Genomic DNA, 22,515 nt, shown 5'->3' with positions numbered 1-22,515 from the left:
GTTCGATAGAAAATTCGTGAAGAATTTCAACAAGTTTCCATTGCTTCCATACTTGGCTAACTTGCGTACTAGAATAGTTTGATCAACCTTGACGAATGCTTTCGAGAAGTCAGTGTATATGACGTCAAGTTGCTTAGAGTTCTCTAAAGCACCCGCAATCTGATTAGTAACTAAACCTAAATTTGTGGAAGTAGACCTACCTGGGAAAAATCCATGCTGGCACTCGACTATAGCCTTGCCTACGTAATCGAACAATTTACGTTGAACTATATGGTGGAATATTTTTGGCAGAGTACTCTGTTTAACAATCGGTCTGTAGTTGCAAATGTCATTGCGGTTACTAGACTTAAATATGGGATTTATGGAGCATAATTTCCACGAGTCCAAAAAAATTGCGCTGTTCAAGCAATTTTGAAACAGATGAGCTAAGGGTTCTGCAATGGGGTTTGGGCATATTTTGAAAAATATCGGAGAAAACCCCTCAGTATCTGATTTTGCACTACTTGTCAATTTAGATATTAACAGAAGAACATCATCTGTGGTAACATCGAAATTAGAAATTTGGCTTTGGTACCCATAGTGAAATATAGGATTAGGTGAAGAGGTAAACTTTGAATAAACTTTTTGGAATGATTTAGCAAATAAGGTGCAGGCATCCTGTGGATTACTGGACTCTTCGCCTTCATACTCCATGGTCGTTGGAAAGTCATTGGTTTTTCTTTTGGAGTTAATAACCGACCAGAAACTGGACGGCTTTGACTTTAGTTTTGATTCGAGTTTAAGCATATATTGCTTAAAAAGACACTTATTAAGGCAATCGAATTGCTTTTTAAGTCTTATATAGCTAAGTCGATCAATTTCTTTACAGCTCTTCCTGTGTTTTTTAAAAGCCTTAATTTTTCTATTTTTAAGATTATTTAGTTTTAGATTAAACCAGGGTGGCCTATTCAATAAGACCTTACTTTTTAGAGGTACGAAACTCGAAAGGGCTAGTAAAAGCTTCCTCCTAAAAATTTCATAGGAGGCATCCGGGTTTCCGGAGAAGTTAAGAAATGTCCAATCAGTAGCTAAGAAGAACGCGTTTATCGCCATACCATCGGCCTTGAAATAATTATATTCCAATGTAGATTTGGCGGGTTTTTTATAAAAATCATAAAAATCAAAATTTATAGCCAAAGCACTATGGTGAAAACTATTTTCCTAAATTGGAAATGGACACTCAAGGCATGATATTTTTAAATCAGCTAATCCAAAAAACTAGATCTAAGAACCTACCATTCTTATTTGGGTGAGAGTTATATTGTTTCAGACCGTATGAAAATAAGGTGCTAACAACTAGCATATCGATGTCGGATTTAATATTTGAAGGTATTACAATCATTAGACCAAGATATATTATATAAATTGAAATCGCCTAAATATATAATTTCATCAGACGGATTAGCATCATTGACAACTCGACTTAAATTATCTATATGCTTCTGATACATAGCAATGTCACTACTTGGTGGAATGTAGAACAAAGGAAAATTTTTTTTTTTATTATTAGTAAACGTAACGCATATACAGATTTGTCCCACGTCACTATTATTATAATAAATATCGATTTGTCTACTACATAGATCAGATCTAACGGCAATTAGGACACCACCCCCTTTCAAGCCCGGCTGCGTTAGAGCAACGATCATTACGATATAGATAATAATAATTATCGTAAAACTCATTAGATGAAACATTTTCGGTCAACCACGTCTCCGTCAAAGCAATTATATCATATTCATGTGAAATGGCATTACTATATAATTGCGATGATTTCGTACGCATTCCACTTACATTGTGATAGTAAAGCGTATATTTAGATTTTAACTGAATAGGTGTAAGGATAACTAAGTTAGATTCAATAGTTACGATTTCCGAAGAACTGGTTTTTGGCGAAACCGAAAAGGGCAAACAGCCACACCAGCAGGCCAGAGCTAAGGTTTGAGCATACTAAACCATGATTCGGGAACACCAGTTTTGTGTCTTTACGAAATTTGAAATATATTAAAGCATTTTCTATGAATTAAATTATGTAATTGGGTTAAAATTATGTTTATTTTCAAGTTTCATGTTGAATTTTATTGACTGATCATCAGCTTTGTGAAGTTATAGTTCATAATACCCTACAAATGTCACAACCATGGCATGTCCACAACCACATTCTTCATAACATTTTAGGTGGTAACTTTTTATAATCAGTTGAGCAGAGCTCACAGAGTATATTAACTTTGATTGGATAACGGTTGGTTGTACAGGTATAAAGGAATCGTGATAGATATAGACTTCCATATATCAAAATCATCAGTGTCAAAAAAAAATTCGATTGAGCCATGTCCGTCCGTCCGTTAATACGATAACTTGAGTAAATTTTGAGGTATCTTGATGAAATTTGGTATGTAGGTTCCTGGGCACTCATCTCAGATCGGACTATAACCACGCCCACTTTTTCGATATCGAAAATTTCGAAAAATCGAAAAAGTGCGATAATTCATTACCAAATACGGATAAAGCGATGAAACTTGGTAGGTGATTTGAACTTATGACGCAGAATAGAAAACTAGTAAAATTTTGGACAATGGGCGTGGTACCGCCCACTTTTAAAAGAAGGTAATTTAAAAGTTTTGCAAGCTGCAATTTGGCAGTCGTTGAAGATATCATGATGAAATTTGGCAGGAACGTTACTCTTATTACTATGTGTATGCTTAATAAAAATTAGCAAAATCGGAGAACGACCACGCCCACTTTAAAAAAAAAAATTGTTTTAAAGTCAAATTTTAAAAGAAAAGTTAAATATTTACAGTATATAAGTAAATTATGTCAACATTCAACTCCAGTAATTATATGGTGCAACAAAATACAAAAGTAAAAGAAATTTTCAAAATGGGCGTGGCTCGGATACTTTTAATGCCATATGTCGAACAAACCATTATCAATCCTTGTGAAATTTGGTAGAGGCTTAGATTCTAGGACGATAACTGTTTTCTGTGAAAAAGAGCGAAATCGGTTGAAGCCACGCCCAGTTTTTATACACAGTCGACCGTCTGTCCTTACGCTCGGCCGTTAACACGATAACTTGAGCAAAAATCGATATATCTTTACTAAAGTCAGTTCACGTACTTATCTGAACTCACTTTATATTGGTGTAAAAAATGGCCAAAATCCGACTATGACCACGCCCACTTTTTCGATATCGAAAATTACTAAAAATGAAAAAATGCCATAATAATATACCAAATACGAAAAAGGGATGAAACATTGTAATTGGATTGGTCTATTGACGCAAAATATAACTTTAGAAAAAAACTTTGTAAAATGGGTGTGACACCTACCATATTAAGTAGAAGAAAATGAAAAAGTTTTGCAGGGCGAAATCAAAAGCCCTTGGAATCTTGGAAGGATAACTGTTCGTGGTATTACATATATAAATAAATTAGCGGTACCCGACAGATGATGTTCTGGGTCACCCTGGTCCATATTTTGGTCGATATCTCGAAAACGCCTTCACATATACAACTACCACCACTCCCTTTTAAAACCTCATTAATACCTTTATTTGATACCCATATCGTACAAACACATTATAGAGTCACCCCTGGTCCACCTTCATGGCGATATCTCGAAAAGCCTTTCACCTATATAACTAGGGCCCACTCCCTTTTAAAATACTCATTAACACTTTTCATTTGATATCCATATTGTACAAACGCATTCTAGAGTCACCCCTGGTCCAGGTTTATGTTGATATCCCGAAAATGCGTCCACGAATAGAACTAAGGCCCATTCCCTTTTAAAATACTTATTAACACCTTTCGTTTGATACCCATTTGCATTCTAGAGTCACCACTGGTGCACCTTTATGGCGATATCTCGAAAAGGCGTCCACCTATAGAACTAAGGCCCACTCCCTTTTAAAATACTCATTATCACCTTTCGTTTGATACCCATATCGTACAAACAAATTCTAGAGTCACCCCTGGTTCACCTTTATGGCGATATCTCGAAAAGGCGTCCACCTATAGAACTAAGGCCCACTCCCTTTTAAAATACTCATTAACACTTTTCATTTGATATCCATATTGTACAAACGCATTCTAGAGTCACCCCTGGTCCACGTTTATGTTGATATCCCGAAAGGGCGTCCACGAATAGAACTAAGGCCCATTCCCTTTTAAAATACTTATTAACACCTTTCGTTTGATACCCATATTACATTCTAGAGTCACCCCTGGTGCACCTTTATGGCAATATCTCGAAAAGGCGTCCACCTATAGAACTAAGCCCCCGCCCTTTTAAAATATTCATTAACACCTTTCATTTGATACCCATATTGTACAAACGCATTCTAGAGTCACCCCTGGTCCACGTTTATGGCGATATCCCGAAAAGGCGTCCACGAATAGAACTAAGGACCATTCCCTTTTAAAATACTTATTAACACCTTTCGTTTGACACCCATATTGTACAAACGCATTCTAGAGTCACCCCCGGTCCACGTTTATGGCGATATCCCGAAAAGGCGTCCACCCATAGACCTAAGGCCCACGCCCTTTTAAAATACTCATTAACACCTTTCATATGATACCCATATCGTACAAACAAATTCTAGAGTCACCCCTGGTCCACCTTTATGCCGATATCTCGAAAAGGCGTCCACCTCTAGAACTAAGACCCACTCCCTTTTAAAATACTCATTAACACCTTTCATTTGATACCCATATCGTACAAACACATTATAAAGTCAGCCCTGGTCCACCTTTATGGCGATATCTCGAAAAGGCGTCCACTCATAGAACTAAGGCCCACTCCGTTTTAAAATACTCATCAACACCTTTCGTTTGATGCCCATATTGTACAAACGCATTCTAGAGTCACCCCTGGTCCATGTTTATGGCGATATCTCGAAAAGGCGTCCACTTATAGATTTAAGGCCCATTCCCTTTTAAAATACTTATTAACACCTTTCATTTGATACCCATATCGTAGAAAAAAATTCTAGAGTCAGCCCTGGTCCACCTTTATGGGATATCTCGAAAAGGCGTCCACCTATAGAACTAAGGCCCATTCCCTTTTAAAATACTCATTAACACTTTTCATTTGATATCCATATTGTACAAACGCATTCTAGAGTCACCCCTGGTCCACGTTTATGTTGATATCCCGAAAAGGCGTCCACGAATAGAACTAAGGCCCATTCCCTTTTAAAATACTTATTAACACCTTTCGTTTGATACCCATATTGTACAAAAGCATTCTAGAGTCACCCCTGGTGAACCTTTATGGCGATATCTCGAAAAGGCGTCCACCTATAGAACTAAGGCCCACGACCTTTTAAAATATTGATTAACACCTTTCATTTGATACCCATATTGTACAAAAGCATTCTAGAGTCACCCCTGGTCCACGTTTATGGCGATATCCCGAAAAGGCGTCCACCCATAGAACTAAGGCCCATTCCCTTTTAAAATACTTATTAACACTTTTCGTTTGATACCCATATTGTACAAAAGCATTCTAGAGTCAACCCTGTAGTGGAATTCACTAACTTTTTTAACGACATTTGCCATCGCTTTATTTGCGAATCGATAACTATAACGATTTCTTTATTCAGTAACTATTTTTATCGATATTCGTTTATCGACGATCAGCTGTGTTGTTAAATAAACGGCAAGTAAATGGGCTGCGTTAAAAATCACGAAATTAACATTTCTGGAAACTTTAATTAAAAAAGAAAATCGGAGCTTTAATTAAATTCTTTCAAACACGAAAAGTTGCTTTATTTTTTTAAATCAAATGGAATTTGTGTACTTGGCGTACGTGTTATCACAATATGAAGAACCACTAAGTCCATCTCCAGTGGACAGACACCTTCTTATAGAAGTAGATAGCCTATTCCACTTGAATCCAACGGAGTTTCGAAAGCTGTACCGACAAACTCCAGAATTGGCTCATGATATTATTTCTCTACTTGATGAAGGGGTACAAGAATAATTTGCGATATCCACAGAGAAAAAAAGAAATTAATACCGCATTAACTTATCTTTTGTTAAAATATGTAAAAACAATAATGGCTTTTGAAAGCAGTTAGTATACGGAATTTATTTATTTTTGGCATCCCTTTTGTTCTTTTCGTTCTTTTTAGGTTTCGTTAAGCTGTGCTGCCACCTTTCTACTATTAAAACGAAATTTAAATGCCATTTATTTCGAGTCGTTAAAACTAAGTTAGTGAATAGTACAATCGATAAGGCAGACGACAAAATCGTTAATTAAAATCTCGACAAATCGCATCGTTATAAGTTAGTGAATTCCACTACTGGTCCACCTTTATAACGATATTCCGAAAAGGCGTCCACCTATAGACCAAAGGCCCAGTCCCTTTTAAAATACTCATTAACACCTTTCATTTGATACCCATATCGTACAAACAAATTCTAGAGTCACCCCTGGTCCACCTTTATGGCGATATCTCGAAAAGGCGTCCACATATAGAACTAAGACCCACTCCCTTTTAAAATACTCATTAACACCTTTCATTTGATACCCATATCGTACAAACAAATTCTAGAGTCACCCCTGGTCCACCTTTTTGGCGATATCTCGAAAAGGCGTTCACATATAGAACTAAGACCCACTCCCTTTTAAAATACTCATTAACACCTTTCATTTGATACCCATATCGTACAAACAAATTCTAGAGTCACCCCAGGTCCACATTTATAGCGATATCTCGAAAAGGCGTCCACATATAGAACTAAGACCCACTCCCTTTTAAAATACTCATTAACACCTTTCATTTGATACCCATATTGTACAAACGCATTCTAGAGTCAGCCCTGGTCCACGTTTATGGCGATATCTCGAAAAGGCGTCCACCCATAGAACTAAGGCCCACTCCCTTTTAAAATACTCATTAACACCTTTCATTTGATACCCATATCGTACAAACAAATTCTAGAGTCGCCCCTGGTCCACCCTTATGGCGATATCTCGAAAAGGCGTCCTCCTATAGAACTTAGGCCCACTCCCTTTTAAAATACTCATTAAAACTTTCATTTGATACCCATGTCGTACAAACAAATTCTAGAGTCAGCCCTGGTCCACCGTTATGGCGATATCCCTAAATGGCGTCCAACTATAGAACTATGGCCCACTCCCTGTTAAAATACTCTTTAATACCTTCCATTTGATACACATGTCATACAAACACATTCCAGGGTTACCCTAGGTTCATTTTACTACGAGGTGATTTTCCCTTATTTTGTCTCCATAGCTCTCAACTGAGTATGTAATGTTCGGTTACACCCGAAATTAGCCTTCCTTACTTGTTTAATCTTTAATTACACGAGTAATGAACTGTCATAATATTAAATACTTGACGTAATCTGCAATATTAAATGTTGTTTTAATGATAAAATTTCGGTTTTCGCTTTGTAATTTGATTTTGAAAAGTGTCCATAGGTTTTTGAGTAAAAAATGTTATCCAAATCGTTAGGTTGGTACTGCTTTATTGCACCCTGGTTTGTGACATGTGAGTGTGAATTTTGATCAGCAAGTGTCCCCGCATATTTCCATGTTAATGTTTGCATTCTTAAAATAACTAGTATCCATTTTTAAAGACTGAAGAACTGGAAAAACGTACGTAAAATCGTGTCACAACCGTGGCACTTGTATCTTTTTAGTTTTAAGTTAATTACCGTCTATTGTACCATTTTTCTTTAAAGTTTGCTGACATAACCTTAAAATTTTACGGAAAACCTTGCGAGTCATACTAGCTTTTTTTAATGAGCAATTAATGTCGAAAATGTCACAACCGTGGCAGGTTTCAGTATCAAGAACAGAAATTAATAGCTGTAGCTCGTCCACTTTGGGAATGTTTTTTAGCTAAAAAAAATCATAGAAAAATGATTGAAAATATTTGAAAACCGAATATTTTTTTTCCAAAATTTTGGGTTAGTAAAACTGAGAGCTCGCGGAGAATCGCCCATTAATGAAAATTTAGAATTTCAAAATTATGGAAAATTAACTTTTGGCAAGGAAAATATCTGCCGTCATACGTACATATTTATGGCGATATGGATCGGCTGAATAAAGGATTATAACGAAAGAATTAGATAGAAAATCAGCAAATTTCTTTTTCTTTCGTTACGGAAAATCCTAACTTAACATTTCTTTAAGAAAAAATATTTTTTTATATACATATACATATATGTATATCTTCTTCGATTATCCACATCTAATTATACGAAAATTTATTGGCCTTTTTATACTCAGTTGAGCAGAGCTCACAGAGTATATTAAGTTTGATTGGATAACGGTTGGTTGTACATATATAAAGGAATCGAAATAGATATAGACTTCCATATATCAAAATAATCAGGATCGAAAAAAAATTTGATTGAGCCATGTCCGTCCGTCCGTCCGTCCGTTAGCACGATAACTTGAGTAAATTTTGAGGTATCTTGATGAAATTTGGGATGTAGGTTCCTGAGCACTCATCTCAGATCGCTATTTAAAATGAACGATATCGGACTATAACCGCGCCCACTTTTTCGATATCGAAAATTTCGAAAAACATAAAAAGTGCGATAATTCATTACAAAAGACAGATAAAGCGACGAAACTTGGTAGATGGGTTGAACTTATGACACAGAATAGAAAATTAGTAAAAGTTTGGACAATGGGCGTGGCACCGCCCACTTTTAAAAGAAGGTAGTTTAAAACTTTTGCAATCTGTAATTTGGCAGTCGTTGAAGATATCATGATGAAATTTGGCAGGAACGTTACTCCTATTACTATATGTACGCTTTATAAAAATTAGCAAAATCGGAGAAGGACCACGCCCACTTTTAAAAAAAATTTTTTTTAAAGTAAAATTTTAACAAAAAATTTAATATCTTTACAGTATATAAGTAAATTATGTCAACATTCAACTCCAGTAATGATATGGTGCAACAAAATACAAAAATAAAAGAAAATTTCAAAATGGGCGTTTCTCCGCCCTTTTTCATTTAATTTGTCTAGGATACTTTTAAGGCCATAAGTCGAACAAAAATTAACCAATCCTTTTGAAATTTGGTGGGGGCATAGATTTTATGACGTTAACTGTTTCCTGTGAAAATGGGCGAAATTGGTTGATGCCACGCCCAGTTTTTATACACAGTCGTTCGTCTGTCCTTCCGCATGGCCGTTAACACGATAACTTGAGCAAAAATCGACATATCTTTAATGAACTTAGTTCACGTGCTTACTTGAACTCACTTTATCTTGGTATGAAAAATGAACGAAATCCGACTATGACCACGCCCACTTTTTCGATATCGAAAATTACGAAAAATGAAAAAAATGCCATAATTCTATACCAAATACGAAAAAAGGGATGAAATATGGTAAGGTAATTGGATTGTTTTATTGACGCGAAATATAACTTTAGAATTAGAACTTTAGAATATGGTAGCACCTACCATATTAAGTAGAAGAAAATGAAAAAGTTCTGCAGGGCGAAATAAAAAACCCTTAAAATCTTGGCAGATATTACATATATAAATAAATTAGCAGTATCCAACAGATGATGTTCTGGGTTACCCTGGTCCACATTTTGGTCGATATCTCGAAAAGCCGACCACCTATACAACAACCACCACTCCCTTTTAAAACCCTCATTAATACCTTTAATTTGATACCCATATCGTACAAACACATTCTAGAGTCACCCCTGGTCCACCTTTATGGCGATATTTCGAAACGGCATCCACCTATAGAACTAAGGCCCACTCCCTTTTAAAATACTCATTAACACCTTTCATTTGATACCCATATCGTACAAACATATTCTAAAGTCACCCCTGGTCCACCTTTATGCCGATATCTCGAAAAGGCGAACACCTATAGAAAGAAGGCCCACTCCCTTTTAAAAATACTCATTAGCACCTTTCATTTGATACCCATATCATACAGACAAAGTCTAGAGTTACCCCTGGTCCACCTTTATTGCGATACCTCGAAAAGGCGTCCACCTATAGAACTAAGGCCCACTCCCTTTTAAAATACTCATTAACTCCTTTCGTTTGATACCCATATTGCACAAACGAATTCTAGAGTCACCCCTGGCCCACCTTTATGGCGATATCTTGAAACGGCATCCACCTATGGAACTAAGGATTACTCCCTTTTAAAATACTCATTAACACCTTTCTTTTGATACCCATATCGTACAAACGCATTCTAGAGTCACCCCTGGTCCACCTTTATGGTGATATCTCGAAAAGCCGACCACCTATACAACAACCACCACTCCCTTTTAAAACCCTCATTAATACCTTTAATTTGATACCCATATCGTACAAACACATTCTAGAGTCACCCCTGGTCCACCTTTATGGCGATATTTCGAAACGGCATCCACCTATAGAACTAAGGCCCACTCCCTTTTAAAATACTCATTAACACCATTCGTTTGATGCCCATATTGTACAAACAAATTCTAGGGTCACCCCTGGTCCACCTTTGTGGCAATATCTCGAAACGGCGTCCACCTATGGAACTAAGGATTACTCCCTTTTAAAATACTCATTAACACCTTTTATTTGATACCCATATCGTACAAACGCATTCTAGAGTCAACCCTGATCCACCTTTATGGCTATATCCCTAAATGGCGTCCACCTATAGAACTATGGCCCACTCCCTCATAAAATACTCTTTAATGCCTTTCATTTGATACACATGTCATATAAACACATTCCAGGGTTTCCCTCGGTTCATTTTCCTACATGGTTATTTTCCCTTGTGTTGTCACCATAGCTCTCAACTGAGTATGTAATGTTCGGTTACACCCGAACTTAACCTTCCTTACTTGTTCCTTTTAATATATAGGTTTGCTTTTGCATTTTTAAGCGATTGGTTTTGTGTTTGCACAACAATGAAAAAAAAATGTGGCTGGAAATGACTTTTACGTTAGGAATTAATAATGCAATTAAACATCTTTTGATGATTTTAACTTTTAAAATTATACATTTTACAATTGTTTTTGTTTTTATCGGCCTATTGATAAATCATTCAAGGTTCGAATCGAGCTCAAGGCCAGAACAATATTTTTTTTTTTCTAATGATAATTGTTGTTATTTTTTAATTTTTCTAAATTTGAAAAATTGTATTTTGTTTTTGGAATAGTAAGTAGAAAATTTTTCAGACAACCTGCCATAGCTGCGCAGATAGATCCATTTCGAAGGGTGCTAAGTCTTCATCATCAGTACGCTTTAGGCATGCTGCGCTAACCATTTAGCTATAGCGGTGGTTTGTTTGACTGGAAAATTGCTACTTCTATTCCTTTTTACCAACTATATTTATTCAGTGTTGCGCCATCTGGTGCAAATCACTGATAATGCTGGATTTTTGTTTATTGTCAATTACTTTGTTTGACATTCCCAAGTGCTCATGGTTTATTAACAATTGTTTTTGTTTTTATCGGCCTATTGATAAATCATTCAACGTTCGAATCGAGCTCAAGGCCAGAACAATAATTTTTTTCTAATGATAATTATTGTTATTTTTTAATTTTTCTAAATTTGAAAAATTGTGTTTTGTTTTTGGAATAGTAAGTAGAAAATTTTTCAGACAACCTGCCATAGCTGCGCAGATAGATCCATTTCGAAGGGTGCTAAGTCTTCATCATCAGTACGCTTTAGGCATGCTGCGCTAACCATTTAGCTATAGCGGTGGTTTGTTTGACTGGAAAATTGCTACTTCTATTCCTTTTTACCAACTATATTTATTCAGTGTTGCGCCATCTGGTGCAAATCACTGATAATGCTGGATTTTTGTTTATTGTCAATTACTTTGTTTGACATTCCCAAGTGCTCATGGTTTATTAACAATTGTTTTTGTTTTTATCGGCCTATTGATAAATCATTCAACGTTCGAATCGAGCTCAAGGCCAGAACAATAATTTTTTTCTAATGATAATTATTGTTATTTTTTAATTTTTCTAAATTTGAAAAATTGTATTTTGTTTTTGGAATAGTAAGTAGAAAATTTTTCAGACAACCTGCCATAGCTGCGCAGATAGATCCATTTCGAAGGGTGCTAAGTCTTCATCATCAGTACGCTTTAGGCATGCTGCGCTAACCATTTAGCTATACAGCGGTGGTTTGTTTGACTGGCAAATTTGCTACTTATATTCCCTTTTACCAACTATATTTATTCAGTGTTGCGCCATCTGGTGCAAATCACTGATAATGCTGGATTTTTGTTTATTGCAATTACTTTGTTTGACATTCCCAAGTGCTCATGGTTTATTAACAATTGTTTTTGTTTTTATCGGCCTATTGATAAATCATTCAAGGTTCGAATCGAGCTCAAGGCCAGAACAATAATTTTTTTCTAATGATAATTATTGTTATTTTTTAATTTTTCTAAATTTGAAAAATTGTATTTTGTTTTTGGAATAGTAAGTATAAAATTTTTCAGACAACCTGCCAATTATTAAATTATTGTTCTGGCCTTGAGCTCGATTCGAACCTTGAATGAGTATACATTTTAACAATCTAATTCACATTTAGTTCACTATTTTACCTTAATTAATTTATCGATTTATTACGCTGAAACAAATGAAGCTAGTAAAATCAACAAATCGGTTCTGTTGTTCTTGACTTAACGGAGAATCGGTGACATTGATCGAATTATGGTTAATTCGACCGAGTTCTTTTTCAAGCGGACAAATTAGTTTAGTCATTTCAACAGAAGAGAAATTGTCGCTCTTAAGTTAACAAAATTCTGTAAAATTGACAGATTCCTAATCAATCTAACTGATTTTTTTGTTAACACAACTGATCTCACTGGTCATTTCAACAGCGATCAACAGTCAATACATGAGCAAATTTCAAAGAGAGTTTTACCCTCACTGCGCTCTCTGCTTTGTACTTATGTATGCTTTGCACTATATGTATGCACACATTTACGTATGTATGTATGGCGGCCGCCGTGGTGTGATGGTAGCGTGCTCCGCCTACCACACCGAAGACCCTGGGTTCACACCCCGGGCAAAGTAACATAAAAATTTTAGAAATACGGTTTTTCAATTAGCGGTCGCCCCTCGGTACTGTTCGGCAAGCGCTCCGAGTGTATTTCTGCCATAAAAAGATCTCAGTGAAAACTCATCTGCCTTGCAAATGCCGCAACATAGGTACTTTCCTACAAGCTGTCGCAACAACTTTTTTTGTTCATTTGACTACTAAAACGGTCAATTACGAATCAACGATTTGTGCGCAGTTGATTCAACATCTTGTTGCAATGGATAAAAATTGACAGAAATTTCAGTTGAATTGACCCGTATTTCGGTTGATTTTAGCAGTCTTCTTCTTTCAGTGTACTTGTTTTTTTAACTGATTTATGTTTCTCGATGTCTGGTTGTTGTTGTTGTTTTAACTCTTTTTGTTTCCAAAATCTCTTTGGCTATATATACTTCTTTCTAACTTTCTGAACTATATCGCTTTTCACTTGAGTTCAATTTTCAAATATTTTCCTAACTTTTTCCAACTTATTCTTGATCTTCACTAAATTTATTTTTGCTTGTCTTTTGGAATTTATCATCACTACACTTGTTTGGCTGGATTTTTTGATGGTACCGCTTATCCCGTCTGCTTTCAACTAATTACTGAGATGGGGTTTGTCTTTGCTCGTTTCGGGATGGCAAAGGCATGGATGGGCAAAAGTACAACACATATGTGCGTTTGTGGATGTACATATGTATATGCCGATTGTGCATATACTGTTTAGGATTTCTTAGGTCATGCAGGTTCTATGTGGTTTTAGGTGGAAAAGAATCAAAATGCTGTTGCTGCCGCCTTGGATGCTTCCTAATCTTCTGGATACTTACGATCTCGAAAAAAAATGCATCCGCATCCACACCCACTCCTGTCTTGGATGTACGATTTTGGTGTCGGGTGTGGTTCTTTCTTTCCGATGAAATTTCTATAATGCACTGTAACAAAATTATGTGCATAAGTAAATGCAACAAACTGGCCTTTTCTGGGTAATTTCCATTTCTACACACCTGGGAAATTAGTAAGTCGGACATTTAAAGTCCATAATTGGCGGCAACAGAATCTTCTATTTCGCAAGCTTTATCGATGACTTTGTGGTTCTCTAAAAGGGTTACTGATTTGTTTTCGGCCTTTATATAGTTTCTGAAATTGACTCTCACTAATTTTTTTGGAAACCTATATAGAAGTTAGTTGTAGTTTATTGTACATTCAGGGCGATATAACGCAAAGTTAGATCAACTACTAACAGCAGCGCCATCCATTAGTAGAAATAGAAATTAATTTTATCGCATGCGAACATTTGTTTGTCGCGAAATGTATGCGATGAAAGTGTTTAGCATTAATTTTGATAGCGACCATTACAATTTCCTAGCAATTGCTTGTTTATGAATGTACTCGTAGAGTTGAATTGTGATATTAATTTCAAACGTGTACCTACAACTTTACTTTTGATGAGTAAATACAAAAAAAAACAAGATACACCTAATTCGTTTTATTTGTTTCCAAACTGTTTGATGTGTTCTGTTGTGTACGGCCACAAAACCATAGTTGGGAGCAGTGAACTATTTATTCACAAAATTCAATGTATGCCGCTTCTTACGACAGGCATACCTACCGCGGGTATATTCTGATCCCCTAACCGCCTTCGGACTATATTTTCCTCGCCTTCACACGCGCTCAAGCAAAACAATAAAATTGGATCCATTTTTTATATTTTCTGCAAACAATTTGACAGTTCAAAATCTATTGTGAGCTAAAAAAACAATCCAACCTAATGTGGATTAGCAACGGCAACAAGGCTTAAGGCCTCGGGGCAGCTTGAGTGCAGGTCTTATGGCCACAGCAGTATAGCGCCATCTAATATCGGCCAAACGGAATATATGGTCCCGTGCCTAAGCTTAGAAAGAAATATTGGGGCCACAATTGACCGGAGGGTTGGTGCCGGAGTGCAGAAATGGCAGGACATGCTATACACGTGTATACGGATGGTTCCGAATTAATGGAAGATGTTGGGTCTACTGTTTACTGTGTCGACCCAGAAATAAGTAGATCCTACAGGCTGTGAGTTTACTGCAACGTTTTTCAAGCGGGCGTCTGTCTTGGAGCAAGCGGCTCGCTATATAAACGTGCAAGTAATATTTTCACCCCCGCTGAGCGGGTTGTGCACTGGGCTTGGGATCCGCCACGTAAAACCATACTCCAATGAAATATAACAACAAGCCTCGGATAAATACACTCTCTATTGATGACGACCATGGCAAACGTTTGAAGGACAATGAATTGAGGGCATGCACCTGGAACGTCCGCTCCCTGAATGGTATTGGTGCAGATGCCCGGCTGGTTGATGTCCTCGTCAAAGCAAAATCTGACATCACCGCCATCCAAGAAATGCGTTGGACGAAGCAAGGAAGAAAGAAGATCAAAAATTGTGACATCTATTGGAGTGGTCATTCGAATAAGCGCAGTTTTGGCGTCGGATTCGTGGTGGGAGAGAGACATGTGGACGAGCGCCTCGCCGCTATCCGAATAAAAGCAAAATTGTTTAGTATATCATTCATCTGCGCCCATGCGCCGACAGAGGAGAAAGACGTTGAGGTGAAAGACACTTTTTATGAACAATTATAACGCACATACGAGCGCTGCCACGTCATGATATAAAAGTCGTGCTTGGCGACTTTAACGCCAGGGTGGGCAAAGAAGGTGTTTTTGGCCCTACAGTCGGAAAGTTCAGCCTACACAATGAAACTTCTCCTAACGAACTGAGGCTGATTGACTTGCCGGTGCTCGAAACATGGTCATATCCAGCACGAGGTTCATGCATAAAAAGATACATCAAGCTACATGGTTGTCTCCTGATAAAAATACTCGCAATCAGATCGATCACGTTGTGATAGACGGACGGCATGTCTCCAGTGTTTTAGATGTGCGCACGATCCGAGGACCTAACATCGACTCGGACCATTATCTCGTTGCAGCCAAAATACGCACCCGCCTCAACGCGGCTAAAACCAAGGAAAAAAAAACACAAGGAAAGCTAGCCTTCGAAAAACTTCAATCACAACAGACTGCCAATGATTTCGCAACTCGACTCTCACACCTGCTCTCTGAGAGCACAACTCATCCTAAGGGATACAGGAGCAGTGGGAGCATATCTCCAAAGCACTTCGTACTGCCGCCGAGGATAAAATTGGTTACCGGCGGCCACGAAAAAACAACTGGTACGATGAAAAATGCAGCGTTGCAACCGAAAGAAAAGACGCTGCATACAGGGCTACGTTAAAAGCGAGCGCGACAAGAGGAGTGTGTGATCGCTATCGTGAGTTGACAAGGGAAGCGAGACGCCTTTTCAGGAAGAATAAAGCAGAAGCATAAAAGGCGTGAGTGCGAAGAGCTTGAGCTGCTAGCCACCAGGAATAACGCCCGAAAATTTTACCAAAAAATACGGCGACAGATGGAAGATTTTAAGACCGGGGCAAACTCCTGTAGGAACGAAAACGGCGACCTTGTAACTGATGTCTCTCCTAAATGGAGGCAGCAATTCACCGCGCAGAGATGAAGAACCCGATCCCGCAATCGATGATGATGGAATATTTGTCCCCCCGCCCGATTATGACGAAGTTAGAATAGCAATAACCAGATTGAAAAACAACAAGGCCGTGGACGCTGATGGATTGCCTGAGGAGCTATTCAAGTACGGCGGCGAGGAGTTGGTAAGGCGCATGCAGCAGCATCTTAGCAAAATATGGGCGGACGAGTGCATGCCCGGCAGTTGGAATCTAAGTGTTCTTTGCCCAGTCCACAAGAAGGGGGATACTGCAAAATGCACCAACTATCGTGGAATCAACCTTCTTAATATCGCATATAAGGTCCTTTCAAGTGTGTTGTGCGATAGATTGAAGCCCACCGTGAACCGGCTAATTGGACCAGATTGGACCAATCGGTCAGATTTTCACAATGGGCCTAATCTTGGAAAAAAAACCGTGAAAAGAGAATCGACACACATCACCTCTTCGTCGACTTTAAAACCGCCTTCGACAGCACGACAGTCTGAATTTGGTTTCCCCGCAAAACTTATACGGCTATACAAAATGACGTTGAGCAACACCATCAGCTCAGTCAGAATTGGGAAGGACCTCTCCGAGCCGTTCGAAACTAAACGAGGTTTCAGACAGGGTGACCCCCTATCGTGCGATTTCTTTAATTTGATGCTGGAGAAAATTATACTAGCTGCAGAACTTAACCGCACTGGAACAATATACTATAAAGGTGTGCAATTACTGGCATATGCTGATGACATTGATATCATCGGCCTAAACACCCGCGCTGTTATTTCTGCTTACTCCAAACTGGAAAAAGAAGCGGTAAAGATGGGTTTGATGGTGAATGAGGACAAAACGAAGTACCTGCTGTCATCGAGCAAAGAGTCAGCGCATATGCGCCTTGGTAACCACGCTACTGTTGGCAGCCATAATTTCGAAATTAATTTCTTGTATTCCGGCCTTTTAGTTAATATATTCAAAGTGTGTTTGAGCTCTAGGCCAATATATACATATGTTTATTAAAATACAGCAAATGTGTTTAAACAATGTATATTTATTTGTCGAATGGTTTGTCTTGCCAATATTTCGACTTCAATCTGAAGTCATCTTCAGGACTGAAAAAAAAAAAACGAAAAACATTTATAGAGACATTGGTACATACATACATAATTATACAATTGTCGCAAGTGCCAACTTACGCCTACGCCTATAGAGAACTTATCAACAACAACAAAAAAGTAAAGTCCTCACTCGGCGAACGAAAATCACACTCTACAAGTCACTTATCGTACCCGTCCTGCTATATGGGGCAGAAGCATGGACCATGACAACAGCAGATGAAGCGGCTTTGGGAGTGTTCGAGAGAAAAGTTCTTCGAAAGATTTATGGACCTCTACGCGTTGGCGATGGCGAGTACCGAAGAAGATTTAATGATGAGCTGTACGAGCTATACGCAGACATCAACATAGTCCAGCGAATTAAATTGCAGCGGCTGCGCTGGCTAGGCCATGTTATGCGAATGAAAGATGATGCTCCGGCCAAGAAAGTCTTTCTATCCCAACCCGCCTATGGAAGCAGAGGTAGAGGGCGCCCCCCACTCCGTTGAAGGAACAGGTGGAAATCGATTTAAACTCCCTTGGTGTGACCAATTGGCGCCGGCAAATTCACGTGCAAGAATTATTTTCCTAACTGGTGTCTAAGGTGGTTTTCGAAAAGGTGGCACGCTAACTTCACGTGAAGTTGATGGTGCACCATAAAAAAGTTAAATATTTTTTTTCGAAATTATAAAATATGCCACTAATCTACGGCAAATTTGCGGGTCTACCACGTTATCCCCAAAACAAAATCCCCAAAATCAAAATCCCCATTTTATGTGTCAAATAAATACAAATTTGGTTTAAAATCGCCGCGGCCAAAAAAGGCTAATAATCCATACCAACTTTCTGCATAGGCGGCCTTCGGCGCGCTTATAAAAAATAACCCTGGGCTACGCCATGCCAAGTCCGTGTGTGTTATAACCGTGGCTACCACCACGGTGATGTCCTTCTGCGTAGTACACACTTCTGTTAGCTTGTTCGAATTAGAGCGACTAGCAGTCCTATATATGGATATATGGATAAGTAACAAGTAAGGAAGGCTAAGTTCGTGTGTAACCGAACATTACATACTCAGTTGAGAGCTATGGAGACAAAATAAGGGAAAATCACCATGTAGGAAAATGAAACTAGGGTAACCCTGGAATGTGTTTGTATGACATGTGTATCAAATGGAAGGTATTAAAGAGTATTTTAAGGGGGAGTGGGCCATAGTTCTATAGGTGGACGCCATTTAAGGATATCGCCATAAAGGTGTATCAGGGCTGACTGTAGAATTTGTTTGTACAATATGGGTATCAAACGAAAGGTGTTGATGAGAATTTTAAAAGGGAGTGGGCCTTCGCTCTATGGGTGGACGCCTTTTCGAGATATCACAATAATGGTGGACCAGGGGTGAGACTAAAATTTGTTTGTACGATATGGGTATCAAATGAAAGGTGTTAATGCGTATTTTAAAGGGGAGTGGGCCTTAGTTCTATAGGTGGACGCCTTTTCGAGATATCGCCATAAAGGTGGACCAGGGGTGACTCTAGAATTTGTTTGTACGATATGGGTATCAAATGAAAGGTGTTAATGAGTATTTTAAAACGGAGTGGGCCTTAGTTCTATAGTTGGACGCGTTTTCGAGATATCGCCATAAAGGTGGACCAGGGGTGACTATAATTCGCGTGCAAGAATTATTTTCCTAGCTGGTCTCTAAGGTGGTTTTCTGAGGGTGGCACGCTAACTTCACGAGTAGTTGGCGTGCCACACTATATTTTCTAAAATATGGCCGCGCCAAATTTTTTTGTTTCACGGATAAATTACGGCAAATTCACGGCAATTTTCCCAATAGGTAATTTTTTTCCACGTAAAAGTTATCTTGCCAACTTCAGTGAGGTTTACTTATGACTATCAATAGATATTTAACGCGTCCAACGCAACAACGCTGTTGTAAAATTTTGCCACTGGTCGCATCTGGGTAACCTGTGTCGGTTGTGTGGCAGATACTAATAGCGTTTTCTTTTCTGAAATAAATTGTTGCCTAAGTAAATGGTAAAGCCTTAATAGAGTTACTCCTACCCCAGAAAATTTTCAACATTTATAGTGCATACAAAAACATTTCAACTCACCATATTCCCTCATATTAACAGAGTATATGTGGAACTTAAGAGCGAATTGAGAGTTGCACAAAGCTGCACTGCCACACCGCCATTTTATACAGGGTAACGCTTTTGCGTTGCGAGCAGGCAACAATTTTCACTAAAGAACGAAATACCCCGTAAAGGCGTTGCCTGTTTTTTTTAGAATAGAACAACAACCCTTGCGCGGCGTACAAAAAGCGTAACACTTTAGCCAGAAAAGAAAACGCTATAAGAAAAACCCGCTATCTTCCTAACTATATTTTAGTGTATGTACTTTAAGTTTAATACGAAAATTATTTTTATTTTTTCTTGTAGAAAAACTAGCCTTAGAATTACTACGCAACACGAATCTCATGGAGCAACTTGTGCATTGGAGTAAATCCTCAGATTATGCTGGAGTCACAGGCGAATCGCTACGACTAATGGCTTGGCTCATCAAACACGCTTACTTGGGTCGCATTGCGTATGCGCTACCACGTAAAGGTGATGCACCTGTTGAACAATTCGCCGACAAATTACCACCAGAAGATTATGATCGCAGCAGTTTAAAGGCGTTTATAGCTAATGAGGCTACAGTTGAGGCAATGATAAATATGTTGACATCACAACATTTAGTCATGCAAAATGAAGCCCTAATTGCCTTATGTATATTATCTGTGGTCTATTTAACGAATAGAAAAGCGGCTAAAGAGGATAATGTTAATCTTGAAGAGATATATATTAAATATGAAGTTGGTAAAAAATTGGCTGAATTAATACGTAAATCATCGGATACAATGACCAAGGAAATTGTGGAAAATTTACAAAATTTTAATAATCTTTTACGGATCTCTCCTAAATTAGTGAAGCATTTAGAGGAAAATAACATAAATGAATTGCTTAAGTCAATACCGATTTTAACCGAATATTGTACACTCTAAAACGGATGAGTGAGATACATAAAACACAGTACGAGTATGTATGGCACTGGATGAGATGGGGGTAGCATGCGATGCCAGCTGGGATGCTGGTAAAATATGCTAGTTTGTAAGAATATAAAAGTTGGAATAAGTCGAAAATAAATATGTATTTTACTTAGGGAAAAAAGTGTTGGCGAAAGCAAATTGTTAAAATTGTTGAAAGAAAAAGAAAAGCGAAATTAAATAACATATCGCACCCTAAACCAAAAAGATTGACAACTAAAAATTAGACTTTAATACTTCTGGACATCATAAAAATATTTAAATTTCTACAAAAACGAGCTTGATGACTTCGATGGTTAATTTAAACTGGGCGGTCAATAAAGATCTCACATAGACTGAATGTAGGTCTCTTAAGCTAGCCCAACCCATTGGCACAATCAAAAAACGAAACCGTATTTAGTTACAGCATATTTAATGCTAGCTCAAGTTTAAGTTAGCTTAAGTTTAAGCTAGTACAACCCTCGATATTTTTTAAAATACAAGTGTAATAAATTTAATTACCCCGTATTAAATTAGCATTTAATATGCTGTAATTAAATACGTTTTCGTTTTTTGATTGTGTAGATGGGTTGGGCTAGCTTAAACTTAAGGCTAAAAGCTAACGCCGTTAAATAAATTGAAATATGCTTATATTATTTAGCGACAACAGCTGATCATAAACTAACGAATATCGATAAAAAGTTGTAATTGAAAATTGAAATAGTTATATTCATCGATTCTTTAATAAGCTATATCGAATGTCGTTAAAAAAGTTACAGTATACCACCACAGGACTTATATTATAGATAAACTCCGGCCTCTTGGCAAATACTAGAAAATTTCTAAGGCCTAGCTTATTAAACACTGCCTCTAGATCTGGAAAACTTTGCCGCCCTAATAGCTAAAGCCTTGAACTGGCAACGGCAGGATACAAACACAGAACGTGCTCCACCGTTTCTTCTTGCAGCTCGTACTTCCTACATCTGCTGTTACTCAAGAGGCCTACCTTATATGACACCAGACCAGTGTCCTGTTAGTATGCTCAAAGTGAGCCTTAAGTCTTTTCTCTTTAGAGATTTGAGCCACTTTGTGAGTCTAATATCGTAGGATTTGCACATGATCTAAGAAATTTAGCAGCAACTCCTGTCTCCTTTTGATTTCTTCCAAACGGATTGGGACGTCTACCGACGATGCGAGCGCTGCTCCCTCCGTTGCCAACTCGTCGTCCTTTTTTACCTTCTATCCTTTTATGACCAGGAACCTGAGCGCAGTCTCTCAACGACAGTTCTTAAGTTGAACACTGATATCTTTGATGAAAACAAACTCGTGATGTTTTTATGAATCGGTTTATGCCGAAACATATGAAAAGTTGTTTAGAGTTGCAACTCATTTTGGTTTAGTGTGTAAGCACACCTGCAAGTTAAAAAAAATCGTTAATTAAAAAAAAAATGGTAATGAATTGTAACTAAGTCTATATCAACCAATTTGGAAAGCGAGTTTTAATTCCAACTAATTTTAGCTCAACAAAGTATACATTTGAAGTTTCTTAAATTCGCAGCTTTTTTGCGAATGGTGTTTTTTTATATGAAAGAAAATCACTCTTTGGAAAAAAATTGCCAAAAATTAATGCGAATTTAAATATTTGTACATACAAAGCTACATACTCACAAAATTTCCTGATATTTCAAACAAGCGCTGGTATAGAAGGTTCTGCAAATTTCGAACTCCCTACGAGTTGT

The 22,515-nt window shown here is 37.7% G+C and overlaps 1 protein-coding gene across 1 annotated transcript in view; it reads left to right on the top strand.

Annotated features, from left to right (window-relative positions):
• The window catches only part of vimar (visceral mesodermal armadillo-repeats), a 124,829-nt gene extending 103,862 nt beyond the window's left edge, over nucleotides 1-20,967 (top strand). The window contains exon 4 of the mRNA XM_067776487.1: nucleotides 20,151-20,967. Within this exon, the coding sequence (XP_067632588.1) occupies nucleotides 20,151-20,755 (605 nt within the window). The 3' untranslated portion in view covers nucleotides 20,756-20,967. The remainder of the gene's footprint in view (nucleotides 1-20,150) is intronic.
• Nucleotides 20,968-22,515: the final 1,548 nt, after the last annotated feature.

Source organism: Eurosta solidaginis, chromosome 3, assembly GCF_040869045.1.
Source record: "Eurosta solidaginis isolate ZX-2024a chromosome 3, ASM4086904v1, whole genome shotgun sequence".
Taxonomy (NCBI): domain Eukaryota; kingdom Metazoa; phylum Arthropoda; class Insecta; order Diptera; family Tephritidae; genus Eurosta; species Eurosta solidaginis.
The sequence above is the reverse complement of the archived record's forward strand: the minus strand, read 5'-3'. Positions and strand labels throughout refer to the sequence as shown.